This window comes from Podarcis erhardii (genome assembly GCF_964252035.2).
Source record: "Podarcis erhardii genome assembly, chromosome: 7".
Lineage (NCBI taxonomy): Eukaryota > Metazoa > Chordata > Lepidosauria > Squamata > Lacertidae > Podarcis > Podarcis erhardii.
In genome coordinates this window covers 27980360-28002912 of record NC_138511.1, presented here as the reverse complement: position 1 = coordinate 28002912, position 22553 = coordinate 27980360, and the positions used below count along the sequence as shown (strand labels likewise).

Here is a 22553-nt window from a genome sequence, read left to right as displayed (position 1 = left end):
TAGCTATGCCAAGAAGGACATTTCTGAAAGAAATCTGGGGGCTTCCCTGGAGCTGATGAAGACAGAGCAAAAGCCAGATCTAACACCAACCTGTGTTGGGGGGCAGCAGTGATTCCTTTCTGTTCTGGGGGAAATCAATGCTGGGTTGTTGTTGTTTTAATCTGACTTCTTTATTCCAAACTTCCTTTTTACCTAAATCATGAACGATGGGTTAAGAGAGAGAGAGAGACTCTTTTGAAAAGTATGAGATATTGTGTGGACCATAAGCATAATCAGTATAACACCCCCCCCCCTTTCTGCTGCTTCCTTCCTACCATCCCCCCTCCTGACCCCACCACAAGACTCTAGTTAATCTGAAGAGTCTTTGGATACATCACACAGAATGAGGCAGGGACATTTTTCACAGTTCCTTCTAAAACCACTGGTTAATAGACTGGTTTCATTTTTGAATGTAAATCAAGTTATGTGTTTACTTTAACTTAGCGTGTTAGGGAGAGAGGTTTTGCTCAGATCTAACAGTCTGGCTCCGGATCAAAACTCCCCCACTCAGAAATGTGTGTCCCTTTTCAAATGGGCTGCAGACCCTGTTGAGACATGACTGGAAATGCTCTCTGCAGGCTGTGAGTTTTTTGTTGTTGTTCTCTCTCTCTCTCTCTTCTATAGGGATGGGAGACAGATTTGGTTTGGCCCACAACTTCTCCTTAATTTAATGCAAACCTGCCTAATTCGCACTTCCCCAAAACATATGCAGAAGAGGGAGGGGGACAGCAGCTGCACTTTGAAGTTTGTTCATTCTTCCACATTTTGTGGTGGCCAGCTCCAGCCAAGAAACGTGTACATGAAAAAGCATGCAATTAGTGAAAATAACATCCAAAAACATAGGAGGGGAAATTGCATGCAAAAATATGATTATGGGGAGGGGAGAAGGAGTTCTGCACAGCTTCCGTCTCCCCTTGGAAGGAGCTTTTGCTGTGTTGGCTTCCTGGGCTTTTAGGATCCCTCCAGCAAATTCTCCCAGATACCTCTTTGTAAAAAAAAACAAAGTGTGGCACTTTGGTTTAAAGCCCTTTGTGTACATTGTCTGGGCAATCCAATTGTCTGGGTCAGCCTGTCCTCTTATTTGTAGATTGTGTGTGTGTTGTGGGGGGGAAGGACTTTGACAAAGGCCAGCGAGCATCTCCATGGCTGTCCTGAGATTTGAACCGAGGGCATCCAGCTCGTAGCTCATGCTCTCTGTCACAATGCTATGCTGGCTTAGTGCGCTGCCTCCTCTGAACTCTCATTCTTAGCTGTTGCACTGCAAGAACTTTGATTGGCAGGTTTCATTCCTTAGGGAGAAATTTTCAGGTGGGTTTTGGGAGAGGCACAGGGAGGAGGAATACTAGATAGGTGATAATTTTCTGCTGCATGGAGAATATTTCCTTTCTACAGTAACTGCCATTGGTCACCATATAGGAGTGAGTTCTCTACCCCTGGTAATTGACGGCTGAACCTCCCTCTCTCTGTGCATGTGTGTGTATGGGACTCACTCACAGCTTTGAAGCAGCAGCATCCCAGGTGTTGGGTGTGAACGCAGATTTGCTCGGCCTCCCTGATGAGCCACCCTCCTTTTGTTTTCCAGGCCTCAGAATGGCTCTATGATCCTATACAACAGGAAGAAGGTGAAATACAGGAAAGATGGATATTGCTGGAAGAAGCGGAAAGACGGGAAGACCACCCGAGAAGATCATATGAAGCTGAAGGTTCAGGGGGTGGAGGTAGGTGCACAAGGCGAGGGGGGCTTCATTGCGGGGGCTGCTATGACTCGTTGCATCAGCTGACCAAGTGGGATGTTGTTGTTTTTTATAAAAATGTTGCGTCCATATATATGTATTTTAAAATGCTCTGCTCCACTTACTTGTGAAAGGCTACCTTCATGTGTTACCATAATCCCTGTTATTGTAGGAGAGTCTCATATTGCTGCTAGGGTTTTTTTTTTGAAAGCAAGAGGTTGTTTCTGTTGGTGTAGGGCTAAACCCAGCACTCTGGAGCAGTGTTCGAAACTCCCATTGTTCTAGGCACATTTTGCGACAGGGAATTTCATTAGCATGAGCAGTTTCTGAGCTCTGGGAGCGATACTGCGCCTAAGATTTCAGATTAAAACTGAAAAGTGGAAGGAAAGGAGGACCTTTTCCTGCCTCCCCACTTCCAGCTACTCTCTGAAGATTGGGGAAGAGAGACTCTTAAGAATATTTGGGGGTTGGGCAGGCAAAGAAAGGACTAAACCATATGAAAAATGAACATAATATTTTGGTTACAGTTCATTCATTTTCAGCTTTGTATTCTTGTTATAGATATAAAAAGTGGGCCTAGACTTCCTTTGTTGTGCCCTTAACCTAGGTTTAAGGTGCCATTTAGCTCCTAGCTTTCATATCTGAGTTTCTAACACTGCTCTGGAGAGTTATTGGGACTTGGTTATGGGGCTAATGGAAGCCGCATTTAGGAATCTTAACTGGTTGGATTTGGAAGGAGTTGTGACAGTTTGGAAGGGACTTGATTCTGTGCTTTTCTCTTGCTGAGCTTTTTGAGTTCTCTTACTCTGGTAAGGGGAGTGTGCGTGTTATCCTTGCGTCTTGAAAGATGAGTGATGCTTTGGGGAATTCTTGTCTCCCTGATGACAGTTTTTTAATGGAAGCTTTTGAAAGCTGTTTATTGCTTAACAGGTTAAAAAAAACCAAAACCTTTATTGTGATTGAGTTCATTTCTTCTTCCTCTTCATTATCATCATCAACATCACCATCATTGCAATTGTGAATTGCATCAATGGCAAAAAAGTTCCACAAGTGAGTTACTGGTGATACCAGAGTTGTGCATGCAAGCGAATTTCGATTCGTCCTGCTCTTGGTTTCCAAAATAAGTGCTTGAGAAGAAATGGCTTCTGGAGCCAGGGAAGAGCGACAGCTTTAAAAAACAAAACAGATTTGTTCAGATGTAAAAGAGAGTGTACAAAGTCCCATCAATATAACAGAAGTTTATGTGTTGCTGTATTTTATTATTCAGTTGCTTCACAAGGGACTGCATGTCGTGGTTGTGATTGATTCTCCTTGTATTTTAAAGTTTGAGCTTCTGCTGTGTTGAGCTAGTTTTGACTTCTTTTTCTTTTTTAAAGGATATAAATATAAAATAAAACATGTGCCTAATACATGTCAGGATTTTAAAGGGATATGATGCCTGGTGGTACCTCTCATCCGCACTGAAATTGCTTTCCAGAATGCTAAGGAGCTGTAATGACCATTAGCCATTAGAGATGTGCTTTTCCCACTCAATACTTAATAATTAAACTGCCCCTAGAGGGATCCATGGAAACACTGTGTGTGTCACCATCAGACCATCTTAAATTCTAACTCATCCCCCACCCCCGCTGCTGACGCAATTAATGACAGAGCTGAATCTAATTCGGAAAGAGGGTAGCCCCTTTCCATGGCACAAGTCAGATTGGGCGCTGCCGTGGTTTGTGGGGCATACGGGGGAAGCATTTCCATTGCCACCCCCCCCCGTGGCCTTATTTGCATATTGCTCTGCTGTGGATCTTGGCCCAAAGAAGTCTAAAGTCCTTTCGGGCTGCCTGGCCATTTCTGCATCTTTGACAAAAGTGGCATTTGGGTAGCGATTGGGTGGGTTTTCTCAGCAGCAGAGGCTCTCTGTGTCTTTCTGCCTAATGACAAGGCAGTGCAGTGACAAATCAATGGAAAACTCTTGCCGGGCACCCTTCTCTTGCAATTCACTTCGTTCTGGTGCCCATTAAGATGCAGATTATCCTGAGACTTCTCGTTGCCACAGACTCCCAGCTCCCAGACGCTGGGCATTGATTAGGCTGCTCATGAATATTGAAAGCTGCGTGCCACTTGCTGGTTCCTCCTGACACAGGGCAACGAGGCGATGGCTACGTCAACCAGGCAAATGCAACGCCCGAGCGGAGAAGTGGGGAGCCCACTTGAGGCCAGAGCTGTAGCTGTCTGCTTTCATGACATACCAGTAGCAAACCAGCCATTTCCCTGTTTGCTATGGTTTTCATTGCTGCTTCATCTTGTGGGAGAAGGACTTCTTACTTGACATATTTTTTTGTGCTGGGGCAGACTGATATTATACCCTCCAACATTCCACTGATTAAAATTGGGGTGTGCATCTTTCGTTGTTCTGTAATTCCAGGATGTCCTGGGAAATTGGGGGTGGTTGTGTGGTACGTGATACTACCCTGGCTCGTGACCACTTATCATTAGTGCATACGTGCATGGTCGGATCCACTGCTTCCTCCAGGGTCTCAGCCCCCACTGCAGTGGGGTGCATGGCTTCTGCCAGCCTGTTTCCCTAGTAATGTGCAGAAAGAAAAACAAGTGCCTTCTTTGCACAACGCATATCTGAGTTACAAAATTCACTGTGGCAAGCTGTATTGCTGGCTGACTTCGATGGTTTTTAGAGGGGTTTAGACAAATTGCAACAGGGACGCGGGTGGCACTGTGGGTTAAACCACAGAGCCTAGGACTTGCTGATCAGAAGGTCGGCGGTTTGAATCCCCGCAACGGGGTGAGCTTCCGTTGCTCGGTCCCTGCTCCTGCTCCTGCAGTTCGAAAGCATGTCAAAGTGCAAGTAGATAAATAGGTACTGCTCCGGTGGGAAGGTAAACGGTGTTTCCATGCGCTCCTCTGGTTCACAAGAAGCGGCTTAGTCATGCCGGTCACATGACCCGGAAGCTGTACGCCGGCTCCCTCAGCCAATAAAGCGAGATGAGTGCCGCAACCCCAGAGTCGGTCACGACTGGACCTAATGGTCAGGGGTCCCTTTACCTTAGACAAATTGCACTCGTGCATCCGAGAACCATGGGGGGAAGTTCTTGTGCTCAGGTCCCGCTTGCCGGTTTCCTACCGGCATCTGGTGAGAACAAGATGCTGGACTAGATGAGCCATTGGCCTCATCCAGCAGGCTCTTCTTAGGATCTTAATGGAGGCGATAAGGCTGTCTTCTACCTCCACTATAGAAGGCAGTGTGTCTCTGAATGCCAGTTTCTGGGGATCAAAGCTACGAAGACTGTAGTCGTGGTCAGGACCTGCTTCGCATCTGGGCATCTGGTTGGCCACTGTCAAAACAGGACGTTGGACCAGATGGGCCATTGGCCTGATCTAACAGGTTTTCCTTATGTTCTTAAGGGAGGGATGAGATACAATGGCTGTATTCGACCTGTAGCAGGCAGTATGTTTCTGAATGCCAATTGCTGGGGATCGCAACTAGGGAGAGCGCTACTGCATTCAAGTTCTGCTTGTGGGCTTCCCATAGAAGCATCTGTTTGGCCACTATCAGTACAGAATATTGGTCCAGATCAGTGTTTCCCAGCCTTGGGTCTCCAGCTGTTTTTGGACCACAACTCCCATGATCCCTAGCTAGCAAGACCAGTGGTCAGGGATGATGGGAATTGTAGTCTGAAAACAGCTGGAGACAAAAGGTTGGGAAACACTGGTTCAGATGGACTATTGTGACCTCATCTCTCTGGGTATTCTTATTCATTTGTTCAGGTGTTTTTATGTAGCATCCTGATGTGGGGTACAAAGGTATAAATAAATTGAACCATATTAACATTGCAAAAATGCACAAAATGACAACCCTCCAAGTCATTGGCCACCCCATGCAGGGGGCACAGAAATACTGACCCTGATGATGTCTTTTGCTAAATGTTTTTTAGGAGGCATTTTGGGTGGGTTTCCCAAACTTGGGTCTTCGGCTGTTTGGGGGCTATAGTTCCCATCATTCCCCACCACTGGTCCTGCTAACTAGGGATGGTTGTAGTTGTAGTCCAAAAACAGCTGGAGACCCAAGTTTGGGAAACCCTGATCTAGACTCTCAAGGTAATCAGGCCCTCTGCCACTCACACAGGTTCTCAGTCCCCCATCTCCTCTGAACAATCATATCTGGGCCACCAAGCCAGGGGAACCAGGCTGTTCAGTGCTCCTATGCCATTCAGAAAAGATATGACCCGCCCCCTGGGGGGGGGGAGTATTTGCATGTGGGATATCTGTTAGCATAGCATCACTCGGAAAGTGAGGAGCCTCCTTGTGTGTCAGCGGTGTTTGTCAGGTGGAATTTGCTCAGACTTTGGGTTGCCATTAGAGCTTTCTTGAAACGTCTGAGATGAAGGAGCGAGGTATGCTTATTGAATTGTACAAACCCGAAGGAGCTGAAAACACTCTGAGGGATTAGATTAAAAATCAAGCAAAGACGGATTTTGCATTGCTGCGGTTCCTTCCACATCGAGTTTACTTGTCAATTCAATAGGAGCAGACTGGCGGCAGATTCGACCGCCAGCTCCTTCTGCTCTCAGTCAACCTCTCAGTCAAAGAGGGATGGTGAGACCCGAGGAGAGTGTTTTTGCACTTAGTCCAACCTTTCCCAACCTGGTGCCCTCCAGGTCGTCCCTGACCACTTGTCAGGATGGCTGGCTAGGGATGCTGGAAGCTGGCGTCTCAACAACATCTGGAAGGGAGAAGGTTGGTCTAAGTGTTTGACATATAACCAGATTTAATGGTGAGCTGGGGTTGTTGTTGGGGTTTTTTAAGCACGTGCATCAGTTGACATCTTTGAAGGGGTGGAAGGAGGCATTGTCAGATTTCTGGATGACCAGAAAGTGTGTGTGTGTGTGTGTGTGTGTGAGAGAGAGAGAGAGAGAGAGAGAGAGAGAGAGAGAGAGAGAGAGAGAGACTGATTCTTTAGGAGGCAGAATGAATAAAATCCAGAATAACCTTGGACTGATTGGTAAGTGGGTTGGGACTAACCAAGTGGAATTCAAGGGAGACCAATGGAAAGCTCTGGATTTCGGCAAAGCAAAAACCAAGGAGAGGAGAGCCCCGCCTTGGCAATTTTCCCTGGGGCACTTGGGGCAGTGGCAAGGAGACCAAGAAGACTGTCTGTTCTCACTCTGCATGTGCTGTTTGAACACCCCAGTAGATCTTCGTCAGAGGTCCAGCTTCCTTGATGTGGAGTAGGTTACCTGAAGGTAAAAACACCCTGAATGAAACAACGCCTTCAATTGCTTAGCAACTTGCCCTCCTCCCCACATTTACGCTGTCCCAGCAGTGACATTACGCCTTTTACGGCTTCATTCTCACTGTAATTGAATGAGATGGCCTTTATGTGGACTTTTACAGGGAGGACTAGCAGGGGAAAGGGGCTCCCATCTGCAGCAGGGCACTTGCCACATTAGGTATTAAGAGGGCTAGAAATAATGGCTCTGACAAACAACTCCGGCTCTGATTTGCTGCCAGAGGAGGAACTCTTTATTGGGGTTGACAGAAGGCTCATAAAAAGCTGAAGGGAGGCCAATGTGCTGAAGGGAGGCCAATGAGGAACATGGGAGAGGTGTCAGCTGATCTGAGGGGACCCCAAAGCTTTCAGAAGTACGACATATCTTCTTTTCTAAAAAGATCTAAGGTGTGTCCCCTAAAGAAAAAGCATTACAATGAGGACTGAGCATGCTCACTAGCCACGGAATGTTAAGTGCCAGTGGGAAAAGAAAACAGAAAACCCATGGAATGGAGGAGGATGTCCCTGAACAAAACCACCCTTTGTTAGAGAGTCAGGGTGAAACACACACTGCAATACTTTGTTGCAGGTCCCCAAAGAATTTCATACTGCGGGATAAATGCCCCAAGAAGACAGCAGGTTCACAAATACTAACGCCAGATTTGCAGGGGGTGGGGGAGCTATGCAAGCCAGTTGTGCATGTGATCTGTTGCGATGATTGAGACCGGCGCTGCTTTGAATGGGGGAACACGATGTGCAATTAAAATAATTAATTGTGCCATGATGAACAACAACCATTTGTGTGCATGGTTGGGTTTGTGAACATGACGCGCGATTGCTGTTGTTTTACATTGCCTCGGGTGGTTTTATTTTTATTATTATTACAGAAAGGTGTTTCATAAGCTTTACAAAAGAACGAAGTGCAGGTTATGCTCAAGTGATACATGAGAAGGAGCGGAATCAATCTTTTGACAACCACATCTCTGCGTTGGTGAAGAAATGCTCTAATTGTGGGGTTGTCAGCCGTGTGTTGGGAGGTGGAGTTGCTCGTGAATAGACAGGGCCAAACTGTTCCAATTGCTTTAAAGGTTTTGATTTGCTGTTGGAGGCGGGAGAGATGGCCAGAGCAAAGATCCCCAAAATGTGAAGTGGGCACTCAAGTGGCAGTTTGATAAGGCTTCTTCTAGTCAGACCATTGATCCATCTAACACTGGCAAGCACTCTCCAGGGTTTCAAGACGATTCCCAGCTTTTCTGAGGCTGCCAGGCATTGAACCCGGGGTCTCCTGGGGTTGCAAAGCATGCTCTCTACCACAAGAAACAAATGGTTGCACACACCCCAATCTCTGAGCAGTGAGAGGCTCCATGGGTGCCTGTACTTGCCCAGGGTTCGGTTTCCTTGGAAGGAAGGTCAATGGAGACTATGGTGTCTTAAGGACATATGGTTTTATTTGCATATACATACAAGCTGAGCATAGGGTGGAGGGGCTCACAGCATGGCTCCCCCCATCTGGTTTCCAGCGAAGCCGCAAGTCACAGTTTTGGGTCCAGCTTGGAGCAAGACAAGCCTTTGTGTCTCCCCAGTTTCCAGCATCAGTCATATTCTCTCTCTCTCTCTCTCTCTCTCTCTCTCTCTCTCTCTCTCACACACACACACACACACACACACACACAGCCCACCTTGCCTTATTCCCAGGTGGGGTGGGAAAAGCCCCCCGCATTTGTCTCCATGGCAACAGAGCAACCTCCTTGGGTATGCAAGTGCCAGGTACTTAGCTGAGCAGTGAAGACTATTACCCCATCGTTCAGCCCGGACACTGAGGTCCAGCGCTGAGGGCCTTCTGGCGGTTCCCTTGCTGCGAGAAGCCAAGTTACAGGGAACCAGGCAGAGGGCCTTCTCGGTAGTGGCACCCACCCTGTGGAATGCTCTCCCACCAGATGTCAAAGAGAACAACAACTACCAAACTTTTAGAAGACATCTGAAGGCAGCCCTGTTCAGGGAAGCTTTTAATGTTTGATGTATTACTGTATTTTAATATTTGGTTGGAAGCCACCCAGAGTGGCTGGGGAAGCCAAGCCAGATGGGTCGGGTATAAATAATAAATTATTATTATTATTATTATTATTATTATTATTATTATTATTATTATTTGTTTGACTTCTTTCCTGTTACAGCTTCTACCCCATGTAAACCATACCATAGGCTTGGAAGGGCCCCATAGGTCTCTTCCAGACTGATCCCCCGAGTTCACAACACTGTGGAGGTGCCTTATACTGAGTCAGGCCATCTTCTTCAGTTCTGCCTACACCAGGAATACCCAACATGCTTCCCTCTCCTTGTCCGTGGACCACAACTCCCATCATGCCTGACCATTGTCTGTGCTGACCAGGCCTGACCAGAGCTGCCAACTCCTCATCCTTGCTCTACACTGATTGGCTCTGGTTCTGCTGGGTAAAGACCCATCCCTCCTTGGAGATGCCTTCTTCCTGCAAAGTAAATGTTCTACCCCTTCCCTTAAGGCGTTGGAAGCTGCCTTATACAAAGCCCCGGCTGCAGGTCCATGTAGCTTAGTGTTGTCTACACTGGCTGGCTGCAGCTCTCTGAGGTTTCAGACCAGGAGTCTTCCCAGTCCTTACCTAGGAGATGCTGGAATCTGGGACCTCCTCCATTCAGAGTAGGTGCTCAAGCCCTGAGTTTTGACCTTGCTCAGTGAGTGTGTGTTGCTGTGGCCCAGGAGAATGGGAGATTGCCAGGGAAGGGTTCCTGTTCATTCCCTGCCTCCCTGTTGCTTTCCTAGCTTACATGGCCCGCAGTCCTTTAAAACAAAACAAAACAAAAAAAGAGGAGAAAAGATTTTAGGCGGCAGCCCTAGCCATGAGGATTTGATTTGCTCTCTTGGCAGAAGCTGCCGAAGATTCCCCCAAATCATCGTCCTCCTTGAACTTCTAATTAGTTAGAATCCCTGGTGGTGTGTTCATAATCAATTTGCCATAATTAAAAAATTCAGCTAATAAATAGAGGTAAAGCTGAATGTTGGAAGTCGCACCGTCGTCTTTCTGGGCTGACACGGCGCTGAATTTACAGCTGGGTGGTTTAGTTAATGGCCCTGCCTTATTCTTTGTGCATAAAGTTCTATAAATATCCAGGAATGATGTGTTTTGAATGCAGAATGGACCTCCCCCTTCTTGTTTGGGGTGGGGGAAAGAATAAAAGCATTGAGTGGTGGGTTGTTGTTTTTTAAATGTTAATGCTCGGTAAGAGATGCTTTTAATGTAGAAAACGACTAAAGAAATAAAGTAATAAGATGGGCTTTGTCATTTAATTTGGATAAATGTTGGGGCCAGGCTTTCTGAAGGACCCTGCCTGGGCTTCTGAGATCTTCGTGGCAGGCTTTCTCTCAGTCCTGCCACCTGAGACAGGGCCTTCTTGGTGGTAGCTCCCAAATTATGCAACTCGCTTCCACAGAAGGCTAGGCTGGACCCCTCGCTGCTTTCCTTTTGCTGTCAGGCAAAAGTTGGAGAAGAAGGTGCCAATTCCACAGAGAAAGAATGGTTTTGGGAAACCGGAGGGCAGGTTTAGCACAGCACGAGCTGGGGATTGTGAGTCAGGAAGCTATTCTGGGGTGAGGAAGGAGGTTTTGTTAAGGATAAAGCCTAGATGATGGTGGAGGAACATAACATAATGGCAATGTGTAACCTCCTTGCTTAGAGGCAGTGTACCACAAAGTAAGGGGACACAGGTGGCACTGTGGGTTAAACCACAGAGCCTAGGACTTGCCAATCAGAAGGTCGGCGGTTCGAATCCCTGTGATGGTCAAAGTGCAAGTAGATAAATAGGTGCCACTCTGGCGGGAAGATAAACGGCTGTTCTGGTTCGCCAGAATCAGCTTAGTCATGCTGGCCACATGACCTGGAAGCTGTACGCTGGATCCCTCAGCCAATAAAGTGAGATGAGCGCCGCAACCCCAGAGTTGTCCGCGACTGGACCTAATGGTCAGGGGTCCCTTTACCTTTACCTTTACCACAAAGTGAGCAGTTCTGTGAACATCAAATTGGTGCTGCTGCTGGTGAGCTTCCTGGAGGCAGTGCCGTAGCTACAAGGGGTGGGGTAGCCAGGTTTCTTGACCCGGGTGAAACCTCCAGAGGGGTGCCATTGAGACTCCTGGGCTGTGTGTGCGTACGCAAATCCGTGCAAGGTGTGTGTGCCAAACTGCGTCTTTGAAAAAAAAAAGCCTAGTTTCGCCCCTGCTGCAAGCATCAGGCTGATTGCCATGCGAAGAAATATATGGGACTAAAATGATCCTTTTGGCCTTACCAGCTGCAGAGCTCTTCTTGCATTTCTTTGGAATCTGGAACTAGAATCTGATCTCCTCCAAAGAGGCCAGACCAGGAACTTTCAGGTAGTAATTGCTTTTGCGGTTGTTGAATTGAATTGCTGGGTGTGTGTTGTGACCTGTCCTGGGAACGTTGATTGATGAAGGGCAGGCAAAATATACGAGAAATGTTGATGGATTCTGCCAGTGTCTAAACAGAAAATTCTCAGGGGGGAGGGGGTTCATACCTCAAGTGGGACAGTTTGCCAATTTCTTATGCTTGCCTTCAGGGCACCCATGCAACTGGGAACCCATGTTTCTTTAAACGAGCTCTGGAGTCAGTATTTTGTGGCACGTTCAATACATTCTGCTTTCTTTATAGCTGCGCCATACCTGTTTTGAACTTCATTTAAAACAAAAAATTCACTGAGGTGGGGGGAAGTGGCCACACGGTGTCAATTTTGCATGCAAGCCATTCATTATTATTGTTACAATACAGATCTCCCTGTATGGATGGATGCAAAAAAAAAGAAAATAAGTTTTCTTATTGCTTGGTAAGTGCTAGAACATTTCTGTCAAAAAGGGGGTGGGGGGAGGGAGGAAACCAGCCCACAAAAGGCTTTTGTGGCGTTTCAGTCTAACTATTACATGCAGGCTGGATGTTGCATTGCCAAGATAACCTTGGTGATAATAGGATATTATTATTACCAACACAGCTTGGGAGCAAAGGAAGCCCTGCCTGAGAACACGCTGCCTTTTTATTTTATTTTCCAAAGCCACCCCCAGTTTGCAAGTGACCAGTGGGGCTTTTCTGGCGTTCTGTATGTAAAGGATCCCCAGCTGGATCCAAAATTGCAGGAATATATGCTGGCATTACTCAGTTCCTTGCAGCTGTCGGCAAAACGCACTCCCGGGTTATTACCGGAGAACGAAGCAACTTGTGAGACCAGAGCTAATCTTGCAAAACTATTCCTAGGATGCTCTGATCTGCTTTAATTTAACATGGGTCTTTCTCTCCATCGGAGGTGAGCTGTGTAGTTTGCAAACTAATTAGGTTCATGTTGTTCAGACCGGCTGCTTAATGCATTTCAGCAAAATAGAATGAGGGCCACTTAGAGGAGGAGGCCGGGTGGCTGCTTCAATGCAGCCACACTGAGGTGGCCTTTGCAAAGGATGGTGCTTGGCTCAACACCCAAAAGATTTTGTGTGAACGGAACAGCTTGGTCTCATTCCAAGACCACCTCCTGCCTCCCCCCACCAGGCTGCAGGCATTATGGCTGTGGTAACTGGACGTTTTTGACCGGGGGACTATGATCCCTGTGGGGGCCATGTGTGCTGCCTCCCCATTCCTCCCCATTCTTAGTTCATAAGGATCCCTGCTAATCGAGTTATCAATCTAATGATGGGAAGGAAGTGATTTGCATCCCTATAAGGGCACCAAGCAGGATGCGGGTGGCGCTGTGGGTTAAACCACAGAGCCTAGGGCTTGCTGATCAGAAGGTTGGTGGTTCGAATCCCCACAACGGGGTGAGCTCCCCTTGCTCGGTCCCTGCTCCTGCCAACCTAGCAGTTCGAAAGCACATCAAAGTGCAAGTAGATAAATAGGTACCGGTCCGGCGGGAAGGTAAACGGCGTTTCCGTGAGCTGCTGTGGTTCGCCAGAAGCAGCTTAGTCATGCTGGCCACATGACCCAGAAGCTGTACACTGGCTCCCTCGGCCAGTAAAGCAAGATGAGTGCCACAACCCCAGAGTCGTCCGCGACTGGACCTAATGGTCAGGGGTCCCTTTACCTTTACAGGCGCCAAGCTGGCAGGAGAGTTTGAAACCTCTCTGGCTATCACCACGTCCCCCTTTCTGTCACTACCAACAAAAGCATTTGGGGTGGAAAAAACTGCTCTGTGTTTTATTTATTTTTTGGAGGGGCACATTATGCCTGTGGACTAGGAGTTAGCCACCCCATCATGGCAGAATATAGATTGCTGTAACCCAGTCCTAGGTAGGCTATAATCCATGGGGCACTGGCCAAGCACTGCAGGATACTGGCCTTGTGCAGGTAGTGGTGGGACATCCCTTTCAGGACCAAGGACAGGTCCCAAAGGAAAGAGGTGTTGTCCTCCTGCAGACACTCAGGCACTAAAGCAAAGAGGCCAGCCTTGATCTGAAAGGTGTTGTGGCCTCCCGCTGAGTCCTCTAAGAGCTGCAGGGAGTCATCAGGAGCTTTGTCTAGGTGTGGACATGGCAGCCCACTTGACTCCAGTTGCCAGAGGACTCTTCAAGATGCTTCAAGTGCAAGGTCTCATATTGGTTTGGTGTCAGTGTTCGCCCTCATCTGGAGAGATCCCTCAACTCTGAAGGTGCTGTCATAGGAAGCTGAGGGATTGAGAGACATGACAACCAACGTACCTTTGTGGTAGCAACAATGCTAGAGCCTGTGCCTGAACTTGTGTGGAGAGTTGTGGCATGACAGTTGAAATCGGAGTCTGGTCAGCTCCTCAAAATTCAGGCATCCCAGTTTCCTGTGAAGTATGTGGGTGGTATTCAACTAAATTTTACTGAGAGTAGACCTCTTGAAACTAACAGGCCTAGCTACTTAATCACAGAGGGTCTACTTTGAGAAAAAATTTGTTGAGTTCCACCCAATGTTTTCAGAGTTTCAGACCATGAACAAAGACCCCTCTCTCCCCACCACACACACACTGACAAGTTATGCAAATGTGGGGATAATAGTGCTGGCCTGCCTTAAAGGGTTGTTTGTAAGGATTCCTAAGTTAATGCATGCAAAAGCTCTTAAAGTACTCTAAAAATGCTAGGTGGTGCTATTACCTTATGCTCTGAATGTTCCTTTGGCCTGATGCAGATTTCAGTGAAATGCAAAAGCTTTCACATTAGTCTTGATTAGCCAAATGCAGCCAAAAAGTAGAATCCTGCCCATTTACCCAGGAGTAAGTCCTGCTGAACTCAGTGGAGCTTCAGGCTAGCCCAGGATTGTGCTGCAATTTCATTTACATTGTGCTCTTAATACACTGCTTTTCAAAATAGATGCACGAAGCAGTTTACAGTATAAAGACTCGTAAGATGACAGGTGAAACCAGTAGAAATAAGCAACTCAGATGAGGTTCATCACTGGTATGATCTCAAAGAAGAGGTGGAGCTGGAGGGATTTTACCTGCATCTGAAAGCATCCAGTGAGGAGGATTCAGGTACACCTAAGAGTGGAAAACATCCCACATGTTGGGGCAATGACTAAGAAGGCCCTGCCTAGTAGATTTTGTGACCTTTCCCTGGAGATCTCGAAAAGGGAGTGGCTCTTAGGGTAGATTACACATTTAAAAATTGCACCTCAAATTAGGTTTGCAAACATAGTAAAAGGCAACACCATAGAAGAGACATCATGCACAGGTACTTGCTTGTCCAAGTCAAATGATGAGCAGCAGTAATTTGAATGTCTTGAATTTTACAAATAGCCTTCAAGGGCAGGCCTACATGGAAAGTGCTCTACAGTAGTCAAATCTGGACATTGCCAAAGCACCAGTGACAGTGACGAAGTTTTTGGTCAGCAGCTTTTGAGAGAAGTTGAGGGGAAGTGAAATGGTGAGAAATGTTATTATTATTTTTATTTACTTAAACCATTTCCTCCCACTCTTCAGCCCTAAAAGGCTCCCGGAGTGGCTGGCAGTCAGGTGTTGGTGGCAAGACATTCCTTGCCCACCGGCCTGCAGACATGGCACAAAAGGAAAGAGGACTGGGAGGGAGAAGGAGAAACTCAAGCTACTTGAAATTAAGAGCCTTTGTAGAGACCAGACCAGCTGAAATAGAAAGCTTTCCAGGAGAGGAAGAGCAAAATGCCAGATTTTCTTCCCTCTCCTGTAGGCGCCCTCTGAAGTGAAGATGGGATTTAAAATTCCCAGGATTGGAGTTGAGAGGGGAGAGAGAAAGATAGAAGCCCCTTGCTTGCCAGTGCATTTATTAAGGAGAGAGCGCCTGCTCCTTAGGACACATATATTAGTCTTTCCTGTTTTAAGCATTTACATGACAGTAGGAGAAAAGCCCAGGTCTGTTTTCTGTAATCTGCGTGGCCATAAATCCTGCACCCTTGGTGGTGATGGATGTGAGAGGCAGGGGTTTATTACAAGGAGTGTTTAAAAAATGTTGACTCTTCACAAATTGATTATTTGGGATTTATTTCAGAAAATATTTGCCACGGCGTGTGATATACTGAACTTACGGTCATTACGGCTCCTTAACGATTCACGCATCAAAGGGCACACCAGGGAAATCGGAGAGCTCCTTTTACAGTTTCTGAAGGGGGAATATGGATTATTATTAATTCTCAAATGGGCCTCTGGAGGATCTCTTCAGAAGGGGACGTGCATATCAATAATCCCTTTTTCTGTATTGGGGATCCTAATGTATTCATACACGGAAACATAAATTAAAAGCAAACACTTTTTCTCTTGTGGCAGGTTGATGCTCTAAGTGCTTGAGGGAGAATGTCTTTGAGCCTTGCCAAATACATAACACCCAAACTGTTTTAAACCACTTCACTTCCTTTTCTCGGAACTCATACTAACATTTACGGAGACAAATTCCTGGGAGCTGATGGTTTAAGGAGCCCTTTGAGCCAGTAAATGGAGCTTCCAAGTTCAGGGGCAGTCTACCTCTGCTTGGTGCAAGCAGCAGGGAGAGGGCACTTATTCTTTTTGCTGTTCTTCTCAGGTTCCCAGAGGATCTGCCCGGCGACAGTGGTGGGGGTGGCGGTGGTGGTAGAGAGAAATGCTGAACTAGATGGGCCATTTTATTTCTATTGCAGAGCAGGGATTGCCTTTGAGGGACTGCTCTGTGTTTGTTTAGAAAATGAAAATACTTTCAATACCAGATGGAATTGCTTGATGGTTTTAAGCAGCCCCAGAAGGGTCGGAGATGGCAATAAATCCGCAAAGAAGTAAAGAGTCTATTTCTTTGTCTGTCTCTTTTCAACTAATTCCTCTTGAAACATATTGTGAATGGGCTGAGTTATAACAAAAGCCACAGAGGGAAAAGCCGAGAGGCAGGCAGAACCAGCCTCGACATGGGCTTTAACCGGGAGAAAGATGCAAACCAACTTCTTTTTTGCCTTCCCCCACCCCCACCCTTTTTACACTCAATTAGTTTCCACGCTGTGCTGGGTGCAAACTTCGATTGGAGCAGGTTTTTTTCTTCTTCTTCCCCCTGTTTGCTTTTTACATGATTAAGAGAGATGAGATGAAATAAATTGTATGAATTACCCACTGTGGTTGCTGCCTTCCAGCTTTCTTAAGGAAACCTTCCGGTGACTTTCTAATCTCAGCTTTTGGAGCTTTTGGCGTTTTGCGTAGGGTTGGTTTTGCTATTGGTGGAGGAAGCGACAGCTGTTGAGTTCCAAAGAGGCATTATTGTCACAGGCACCTACATAAGGACCGCATAAGCCACCAACTTAGATGGCTTTGGAAGACAATGGGACCAATTTGTGGAGGGGCAGGGCTATCAACAGCTGCCGGCCACAGTGGCTATGCTCTGCCACCGCGGTCAGAGGCAGTAAAGGGTTATTCTTATGCTCTCACATTCTTAACTGCCTTGCTGAATTGGTCTAAAGTCCAGCATCTGGCCAGGTTCCCCCAGGTGCTCATGAGCCAGGCCTGAAAGCAGCATCCTGCCCCATTGTTCGTCCCCTCTAAGAACTGGTGCCAGAGCCATGCTGCTTCTCTGGATGTTCCAGCAGAACTCTTTGCCTTGTCCTCCTCCATGAATCAGTTGAATCCCCATCCAAGTTAGCAACCACCATGGCATCTTCTGGCAGGCAATTCCATTGAGTCTCTTTTCTCTGCCCTCCTCATTCCTCCCCTCCCCCTTGTCTCTTAGATTGGCAAGAATGGTCTTGTTCTCTGTATAGCACTTAGAAAATTGTAGGGGCTTATTAAATGTGGCGTTGTTGTAGTCAATGATGATCTGTGGAATGCCTGCCAGTACCTATTGGCCAGTTCCAGTGCCACCACTGTTGACTAGAAACACAGTCATTTCCAACAAATGGTCCAGGTTGTTTTTGGTTGTTTTTGTGAGTTTCTTTTATTCTTAATAGTACTGCTACTAATAAACCTTGTCTGATCCCTTCTTTGCCAAACCGTACAAGTGTTCCTGTTTGTCTTGTACATGAAAACTAGAAAGCACCGTCTTCTCCCCACCCCCCATCCTTGGAAATGTGTTCTCCCTCTCACCCATTTTCTCTCTCTGCGTGTCCTGTTTCCTTCCAGAAAGTTTTCTTCTTCACTTAGATGAGCTCCCCTGTAGCAACTTGACCTCATCTGCCCACCAGTTGCTGTGGGTTGAGGCAGGCAGGCAGAGGAGGACACAGTGAAGCTGACATACGTCTGATGTTGACATCAGGAGTGAGTGATTCACCCTGACTGAAAGCAGGACTTTGCTGGGAGTCAGCTCCTGAGGGGGTGGGTGGAAGCCAGACACAGATACCATCAGTTGCTGGAGACCTTGGGCATCTCTGAGTTAGCATCTTGCTCCAATGAGATCTGGAGTCCCACATAATGATGTAACCAGGTGGTTTTCACCAGCCACTTTGATTGTGATGGGTGTTAGGAATGTGGCTCTTAAGGGCATGGAGTGCCATGGGCGTAGCCAGGATTTATTTTGGGGGGGGGAGGGAACAGGCTTTTGTTGGGGGGTGCAGAACCTCAGCTTTGTATTGATTTGTATTGATTTAGGGGGGACAGCTGCCCCCCTGGCCCCCTTTGGCTATGCCCATGCTTGCCTCTTGGTAGAATCCAGTTTTCTACAAACCATAGGGGTTCCTGTCTTGAGGATCTTGTATTCAGGGTGTTCCTGTCTGGTGTGTCCTGGGGAGTGCTTGATTCAGCTGGCCCCAACCATTCCAGTCTATGGGCTTCTTGTAGCTGAAATTGTGACAAAGGTGGAGAATCACCTGGTGACCTTGGAGGTTTTTTGTTAATGGGGCTGCCTGTGCAAGAGCTGTTTCGGTGGTGATGCTACAGTCCCCTGCTTTGATAAGAGCACAGTGGTGGCACACAAATGGATTTTGGGCTCAGGGCTCGTTTATACACCCCTGCCCCCCTCCCCATTGTGTTGATTTCCTGCTATGCAAGAAGGATGGAGGCTCAAGAAAACTGAGCACTCTGGAAAACATTCTCTCTGCAGCAATAAAGCAGAAAGGGGGGGGGAATGAAGCCTCTGCACCCCAGTCCCACTCCCACCCCACCACCCACGCTGGAAGAATTTGTCTCCTTGCTCTTGGGATGTTTTTTTTGCTGCAGTAACATTTATGGAGGGATGTTAAGACCCAGCTCTAGTGCGCTTGGGCTGCTCAACATTTTGCCTTCTGAATTTAACTGAAGGATAAGCAAGCGAAGAGGCGAACATCTGCTGGAAAACATTTAAGCAGCAAAAAAGTGTTTGTCTTGCAGAATATTTCAGGAAGCGCATTTAATTTATTTTGCTTAATTATCTCTCCTTGCATTTTTAATGTCCTTTAATACAGTTACGTTAAGCACTGCAGTGTCAAGATACTTAGAGCCCCCTTCTAATACATCCCGAATGAGGTGATTAAATTGCTTCTCTAACATGGCTTTGCAAAAAATTTATATATCTGTATCTCTCTCTCTCTCTCTCTCTCTCTCTCTGTATATACGTTGTGCATCATCACAGGGAATGGGGGAACTTGCATAACCCTTTGAATCAAAAGGTCACCGTAAGTTTATAGAAGACAAAAAGGGAAATACTGTCCTCTTCCACTGAGGGATTTTTAAGCAATGAAATAATGCAATGAGTACATGTGCAAATTTGTGAAATAATTTTTTCAGTGCTGAGATCGATATATATTTTGTTAGTAATTTGTGTCTTGTAAATTTAAGTAATTTCTCTGGCAAATCCATTTTTAAACTTGTGAGCTCAATATTGAATGGATTTTCATTCTTTGCGGTAAATACTCGCCATGTGTCTCCCATCTGTGTTTTCAGAATTGCAAGAAAATTATTAATAGAAGGAGAAGAAGAAAAGAAGAACGCAGGAGTGTTGGGGAAAATATCCTGTCTCCCGTTTTATACTCCCTAATGCATCTCAAATAAATATTGCACTTTCATGTTACATCTAGCAAATGTTTTAGGCAGCATAAATTATACAACTCATTATCTTTGCTTAGAAAACCCCCAGCAAAATTTTGGCTCTCAGATGCTGAAATTCCTGATAGGCTCCCTGTAATTTAGTTTATTACTGACTCACCTTTTTATTATTAATTCCCAAGGAACTGCATCTCTGTTGCTCAAACCTCTGGGAATAGGGTTGTTTCCTAGAGAGAAATCTCACTTTTAAAAAAATAAAAAATAAATATTTTGTTCTTTAGCACTAAGTGTGGAATGGCTCTCTCTGTGGCTCATTCTTCTTTGCAATATCCTTTTGCTGCTGTTTTCTATTTATTGTTGGGTTGTTGTTGTTTTTTTTGCAAATCTAGCATGCCTGCTAGATTTTTCTATTAACCGTCCATCCTTTTTGCTGCAAAGTTTTCCTGGTGGATTGTAGCAAGAGCAACAAAAGAGTTCTGTGGCATCTTAAACTATAACAAATTTTATTACAGCCCGAGCTTTCCTAGACTACAGTCCACTTTATCAATCACATGAAGTGTTATGCTGTGTTCATAGCTATACACAGATCCCCCCTTTCCCCCCTTTTTATCAGGGATGCAGTTGTAGAAAGTGAGATTAGAGGGAAACAAGTACAAACAGTGAAAAATAGCTCATTAACAGTGGTTACCGTAATTCACAAACCCATTGTCAATGACACAAACCTGCTGCCACTGGTAAACCAATTCACACATATAGGGTGCTAAAAATCCTTTCTCTTGTCTCATTCCAGAAATGACAGCATCAAACTTCTTGCTGTCTTTCCATCCAGTTGTTTCCTTCCAATTTCCTTTGCTCTAGGATGGTCTCTGCCAGGGTCTCAGGGTACTCTGGGAAGCTGAAATGCCTCCCCCCACTTCCGATATATGGATACTGCCATTTCTGATGTCAGATTTGTGTCCTTTCATTATTTTGTATCAGGCTGGCCCCTTTTGTGTGGAAGGTGCAAAGGGGCACCGCTGGCAAACGATTCCATACCCTAAAATATGACCTCTACTCCTTTCAGAATGGTTTAGATTCCTCAGTTGAGATCGGACTATATGGGTTAATAAAAAGGGCTCCTTGCTTGTTTTGCTTTTAGGCTGAATTTTGCCCTGTTTCCTACCTGTGTGCTTTCATCTCTTTTGGTCCTCTCTTCCGTTTTGTGCAAGCTGTCTTGTAGCATTTGTCACTGTCAGTTGCCAGTTTAAATGAAATCGCGGGAGGGGAAGAGGTCTATTAGTGGCCATTAGCCAAGAAAGCTAAAGTGGAACCTCCATGTTCAGCTGCAGGGCTACCTCTTGTTAAGGGAGAAACACAAGGAAATGCCCATATCCCCAGCCTAGAGATTTTTGGAGGCCGGGCAGCCCCTCAGTCTCACACGACGTGGCTTTTCACGTATTTCAGAGCTGCCTTCTCTATTCCTTGTGACGTATTTAAAATGAAGGATGAAAGGTGTTAACCCTTTGGCTTTTGAAGTTTTTAAACTGCCCGGTACTGTGGTACCTCGGGTTACATACGGTTCAGGTTACATACGCTTCAGGTTACAGACTCCGCTAACCCAGAAATAGTACCTCAGGTTAAGAACTTTGCTTCAGGATGAGAACAGAAATCATGCTGCGGCAGCACAGCAGCAGCAGGCGGCCCCATTAGCTAAAGTGGTGCTTCAGGTTAAGAACAGTTTCAGGTTAAGAACGGACCTCAAGAACGAATTAAGTACTTAACCCAAGGTACTACTGTAGTTTGTTTGCTAGCAGGATGCCGCAAGCTGGGGAAAATCCAAAATGCACCCCTTCTTCCATCTTCCTCCTCTCACTGATAATCATGGTGGAAGGAAGTCATGTCTTAGTTCTGTAAAAGCCTTGTGCGCTCTCTAATAGTTGTGTGGGAAAGAATTCTTAATGAAGGAAGGTCAAAGGAAGCAGGTGTATTGAGCCTGGAGAAGAGAAGATGGGGGTGGGGAACGTGAACCCCTGAAGGGCAGCCACACAGAAGAAGGCAGGCTTGTTTTCTGCTGCCCCCGAGAGAGGGGCAGGCCTAGAGCTTATGGGCTGGAGTCAGAGGAAGGTAGATTTCAGTTGACTATTAGAAGAAATGTATGGGACGCGGGTGATGCTGTGGTTTAAACTACAGAGCCTAGAACTTGCTGATCAGAAGGTCAGCTGTTCGAATCCCCGCGACGGGGTGAGCTCCCATTGCTCGGTCCCTGCTCCTGCCAACCTAGCAGTTTGAAAGTAGATAAATAGGTACCACTCCCGTGGGAAGGTAAATGGCGTTTCTGTGCACTGCTCTGGTTCGCCAGAAGCGGCTTAGTCATGATGGCCACATGACCTGGAAGCTGTACGCCGGCTTCCTCAGCCAATAAAGCAAGATAGGCGCTGTAACCCCAAAGTCATCCGCGCCTGGACCTAACGGTCAGGGGTACCTTTACCTTTACCTTTATTAGAAGAAATGCATTGACGGCAAGCGGTTGACAACAGAACTGATAATGCAGAGGGGTGTTGGGTGGGCTGTCTGCCTCACTGGGGGCCTCTTCAAGCAGAGGTGTCTCTTGCAGAGATGCTCTTAGCACTGGATCCTCTTGACCCAAACAAGGGGTTGCAACTCAGGCCCTGTTGCATCTGGCAGCTGTGTGGCAGAGCTGGGATCTCCGGCCGGCCTCCTTCCGCTGGTGGCTCAGCGCTGGAGCCAGACCAACGGGGCTCTCACGCTCACAACCAGCAGGGCAATAAACAAATCTTGCATTATTTATAATTGTGGAGATTAATTATGAATTGTAACGGTAAGGAACGTTATAGTGATGGATCTGCAGAGACGAAATTGTTCTCATTAAAGGAGCAGGAGGAATAGATTAGGGGTCGGCAGTTGTCTGGGGAAGGTTTCTTCTTGGGCTCGGCTCCCCTTGTGGGTCTGGAATCCTGGTGTGGGGGGAGGGTGTTGCTCCACTCCTATGGATGTGGGTTGTGAAGGAAAGCCGCCAAAAGGGGGCAGTTAAGAGGCGCCCACCCCAGTGCAGCCTTCCCTCATCATCTGATTGCCACAGTGTACATTTATTT

General features: G+C 46.6%; 1 protein-coding gene across 4 annotated transcripts in view; it reads left to right on the top strand.

The window, feature by feature from the left end:
- Positions 1–22553, top strand: part of CAMTA1 (calmodulin binding transcription activator 1) — a 690484-nt gene that overhangs the window by 284685 nt on the left and 383246 nt on the right. For all 4 annotated transcript variants that reach the window (XM_081870725.1, XM_081870727.1, XM_081870724.1 and 1 more), the window contains exon 4: positions 1622–1757. In XM_081870725.1, coding sequence (XP_081726851.1) covers positions 1622–1757 — 136 coding nt within the window. The remainder of the gene's footprint in view (positions 1–1621; positions 1758–22553) is intronic.